The sequence below is a fragment of the Lutjanus erythropterus genome, chromosome 7 (assembly GCF_056507025.1).
Source record: "Lutjanus erythropterus isolate fLutEry1 chromosome 7, fLutEry1.hap2, whole genome shotgun sequence".
In the NCBI taxonomy this organism is placed as follows: domain Eukaryota; kingdom Metazoa; phylum Chordata; class Actinopteri; order Lutjaniformes; family Lutjanidae; genus Lutjanus; species Lutjanus erythropterus.
The window spans coordinates 42,797,645-42,802,548 of NC_139323.1; the positions used below are offsets into that span (position 1 = coordinate 42,797,645).

The following is a 4,904-nucleotide window of genomic DNA, read 5'->3' on the forward strand; positions in this document are numbered from 1 at the left end:
AGACCTTCAGGTGTGACACCTGAATAATAACAGGATCAAGATAGATTAACTCAGGATCAAGATAGATTAACTCAGGATCAGGATGAATTAACTCAGGATCAAGATAGATTAACTCAGGATCAAGATATATTAACTCAGGATCAAGATAGATTAACTCAGGATCAAGATAGATTAACTCAGGATCAAGATAGATTAACTCAGGATCAAGATATATTAACTCAGGATCAAGATATATTAACTCAGGATCAAGATAGACTAACTCAGGATCGGGATGAAGTAACTCAGGATCGGGATGAATTAACTCAGGATCAAGATATATTAACTCAGGATCAAGGTATATTAACTCAGGATCGGGATGAATTAACTCAGGATCAAGATAGATTAACTCAGGGTCAAGATATATTAACTCAGGATCAAGATAGATTAACTCAGGATCAGGATGAATTAACTCAGGATCAGGATGAATTAACTCAGCATCAGGATGAATTAACTCAGGATCAGGATGAATTAACTCAGGATCAAGATATATTAACTCAGGATCAAGATATATTAACTCAGGATCAAGATATATTAACTCAGGATCAAGATAGATTAACTCAGGATCGGGATGAATTAACTCAGGATCAGGATGGATTAACTCAGGATCAAGATATATTAACTCAGGATCAAGGTATATTAACTCAGGATCGGGATGAATTAACTCAGGATCAAGATAGATTAACTCAGGGTCAAGATATATTAACTCAGGATCAAGATAGATTAACTCAGGATCAGGATGAATTAACTCAGGATCGGGATGAATTAACTCAGCATCAGGATGAATTAACTCAGGATCAGGATGAATTAACTCAGGATCAAGATATATTAACTCAGGATCAAGATATATTAACTCAGGATCAAGATATATTAACTCAGGATCAAGATATATTAACTCAGGATCAGGATGAATTAAATCAGGATCAAGATATATTAACTCAGGATCAAGATAGATTAACTCAGGATCAAGATAGATTAACTCAGGATCAAGATAGATTAACTCAGGATCAAGATATATTAACTCAGGATCAAGATAGACTAACTCAGGATCGGGATGAAGTAACTCAGGATCGGGATGAATTAACTCAGGATCAAGATATATTAACTCAGGATCAAGATAGATTAAGTCAAACTGCTTACCTGTGACGGTGACGGAGCTGCTCACCAGCTGGGAGCCGTACTGGTTGGACGCTGCACACTGGTAGTGGGCGGAGTCTTCCGGCCGGGCAGAGGAGAGGACGAAGGAGAGCGAGGAGGAGGAGGAGGAGGAGGAGGAGGAGGCGGGGTCACTACTCTGAAGCTCCTCTCCCTCCCTCCTCAGTACCAGTGTGGTGGGCGGAGCTCCTTCTGAGTGACAGGTGAGAGTCACCCGTTGACCCTCCAGCACCTCCTCACCTGGACTCACCTGCAGGGATGTGTTGGTGGGCGGAGCTGTGGGAGGAGAGACAGGAGGTGTGTCAGAGAGCTGAATACAGGTGAAGGAGGAGGAGACAAAAAGGAGACAACAACGAGACGAGTTCAGTTCAGTCCCTTGCTCAGCAGCACTCTGGCACCGCCTACAGAGATACTCACCGTGAACGGTGACGTCCACAACGGCGGTCCGGTTTCCTTCGCTGTTTTGGGCCTCACACTCGTACCGTCCGTCCTCAGACAGGCTCACCGCCATGAAAACAACCTGATGGCGTCGACCCAGCGGCTTAGAACGACCGTCTACTGTCCTGAAGCTCCAGGTGAGGTCCGGCTCAGGGTTTCCCTTCGCCGAACAGGTGAGAGTGAGCAGAGAGCCGGCCATCACTAACACAGAGTTTGGTGTTGCCGTGACAACAGGAGCATCTAAAGACAAGAGGGGGAGGAGTAAGGATTCAGATCTGCCAGAGTGATGGATGAGGCAGCTCTGAGTCATTTTACTCATTGATAAACTATTTCAGGATTGAGAGATGTTAACACCGGATCAAGGTACACGATCTCAGGATCGAGATAAAGTAACTCCAGATTAAATAATTCAGGATTGAAATAAATTAACTCAGGACTGAAATAAAGTATCTCAGGATCCGTACAAACAAGGTCAGGATCTGAATAAACTAACTCAGGACAGTGGAGGACACAGAGCAGGTTAACTGGGGTGGTGTCTCTGTGGAATAAATTAACTCAGGATAAATTAATTCAGGATCAGCCTGCAGGACTCACAGAGCAGGTTTAGGAGGACGCTGGTCTCTCTGGTCCTGTCCTCAGCGGGCAGGTCCTGCAGGTCCAGTGTGGCCCTGCAGCTGACGTTGGATCCTGAGTCCTGGTCCTGAGGGGTGAATCTGTACTCAGACTGGACGAAGCTGGATCCAGGATCTCCCACAATGCTGTGCAGGACAGTGTCTCCTCTGAGCCAGGTGAGGGTCAGCAGCTCGGCGGGGTATGGATGAGACACCTGGCAGGTGAGGGTGGACTCCGCCCCCAACCTCAGGTGGTCCTGGCCGGTGATCACAGGGGCTGATGGGAAGGCTGGAGCCAAGACAGAGACACAGAGGACAGGAAGTGGAAGAGACATGAATTCATTTAGTCTGATCAATACAAACGGACCAATCAGAGAGCATTTAGCTGGTGAGTCACTGCCTTGAGAACCTCGTTAACAAACCAGGTGTCAAAATGAGTCATGACTCAGCAGTTTCATGTTTGTCTCTTCAGATTTATCTAGATAATATTTTTCATTTTCAACTTTCAATCTGAAGGCTGGTGAGTTTAAAACTGTCCGCTGCAGAAAGACAGAGACAAATTTAATCTGTGACCTGGATCTTTATCCAAAGGTGTTTCATCTTTACCGACTGGCTCCTGAACGCATCACAAGTTCATTTTAACAGGAAAGAAAATGTCTTCATGTGTGTTTCAAACTTATTTAAAGGTGCAGTGCGTCACTGTCAGAAACATGATATTCATCAGTGTGTTTTTATTAATGTTTCATCAGCTGACAATAAGAATCGTGTTTTTGTTACCTTAGAATGAATCTTTATGTTTACAGAGCGAGCGCTTCCTCTTCACGGACGCCGCCATGTTGAACTGCACTTTCTAATGTTTCTACGGTAGCTGAGAGCAGACAAACCAAACACTGACTCTGACGAGGTGTTTGTCCTCAGACAAAATGTAATGGAGTAAAGAGTCCAGTATTTATGTCTCACCGTACACGTGGACGGTGACCCGACTCTGCCTCGTCTCGCCGTCACAGTTCACTTTACACAGCAGCGGTCCTTCGTGCTCCGTCATGATGGGGTCAAAGGTCACCACGGACTGCGTCCTGTTGGTGCTGACGGACGCCGTCAGGGGACGGTCCCCCAGCAGAGACCAGGACACGCTCGGCATCGTGGGACAGTCCTGAATCCGACACACCACCTGATGACGTTCGCCCAGTCTGAACACGGGCCTCCTGGGTAACACGTCCACGCGGAGACCCTGAATGCACCACAGTGACATCAGCAGCACAGCTGTGGAGGTAAACAACAAACAAAACATTAAATAACTAAACAACCCTGCCACCCCCCCCCCCCCCCCCCCCCACACACACACACACACACACTCATCATCTGTTTAAAAACATGTAATAACTAGTTTATAACAGGTTATAACGCAGTTATAAGCAGATCTGGGGTCAGTTTATTAAACTGGGACAGTTCAGCTTTGTGATAAAAAATCTTTTCAAGGAAAAAAATTAAAATAACCTAAAATCACTGCGCTGCACACGTCTAACGACACACACACACACACACACACACACACACACACACACACAGAGAGACACACACACACACACACACACACACTCTATAGGTTATTTATAGTCCGTCCTGCTGCCCTAAATTCTCAGTAGTGGATTCATCCACCGATGAAAAACAGATGCAACATTTCATCCTGTTTGTTTGTTTGTTTGTTTGTTTGTTTGTTTGAAAACAACACTAAAACTATAAAACTACAGAATAAAAATAAAATATAACATATATAATAAATATATCAACGACGTGTCTGTGACGAGTTTTGAAAGGTTTATGTTGAGATTTATTGATGAGAATAACAGAGTAATTAGTTCTGACTTTAAACAGCTGATTGGATCATTTTATTTATTTAAAGCTGATAAAGAATCAATCAGACTGATCAGATTAATGATCACTGATTAATTCAGGTGGTTTATAAAAAGATCACAGTGAGGAACTCTCCCAGTCTGACCGAAAAAATGATTGATCCTGATGATCAGTTTGTTTCTTAATCAGCTGATCTAAACTCTAATTATTATTGATCATTGATTATTAATTATTAGAGAAAATTATCTTTTGACTGCAGCTTCACATGAGTGGATCAAAAACATAATCAAAGAGAATAAATCTGATGTTTAAACAAATTAAAAAATAAATAAAAGTGTAGTCAGTGTCTCAGTTTCTCAAGCTGTGGGTCGTGACCCCTCCAGGAGTCAGCTGATGTTTACACCTCTGATAAACTGATAACTGACTGATTCATAATCAATAAAAATAAACTGAGGAGGGTCAACGGCAGTTCAATAAAAACATGTTTTAATAAAGATGAACAAGGAAAATTAAATGTTTCTGTCTTTATTCTGTTTCCTTTGTTTCATTGTTGTTGTTGTTGTTGTTGTTGTTGTTGTTGTTGTTGTTGTTGTTGTTATAAACTGTGTGTTTGAATCACAGCGAGATAAAAACATTTTTAAAAACTGATAAACTGATAAAAATGAAATCAGAGTTCAGATCTCACCTGACAGCAGCAGCAGACACTGAATCCTGCAGACACATTTCATCGCTGCAGACAAACAGGATGAAACAGATGAACGGATGAATGAATCAGTGGACGGATGAACACGTGAAGGACAGACGAGTGTC

General features: G+C 42.9%; 1 protein-coding gene across 1 annotated transcript in view; it reads right to left on the reverse strand.

The window, feature by feature from the left end:
- vcam1b (vascular cell adhesion molecule 1b) overlaps positions 1-4,904 on the reverse strand; it is an 11,486-nt gene extending 6,582 nt beyond the window's left edge. The window contains exons 1-5 of the mRNA XM_084723868.1: positions 4,780-4,904; positions 3,201-3,503; positions 2,224-2,529; positions 1,609-1,869; positions 1,177-1,467 (exon numbers count right to left, since the gene is read on the reverse strand). Coding sequence (XP_084579994.1) covers positions 1,177-1,467; positions 1,609-1,869; positions 2,224-2,529; positions 3,201-3,503; positions 4,780-4,822 — 1,204 coding nt within the window. The 5' untranslated portion in view covers positions 4,823-4,904. The remainder of the gene's footprint in view (positions 1-1,176; positions 1,468-1,608; positions 1,870-2,223; positions 2,530-3,200; positions 3,504-4,779) is intronic.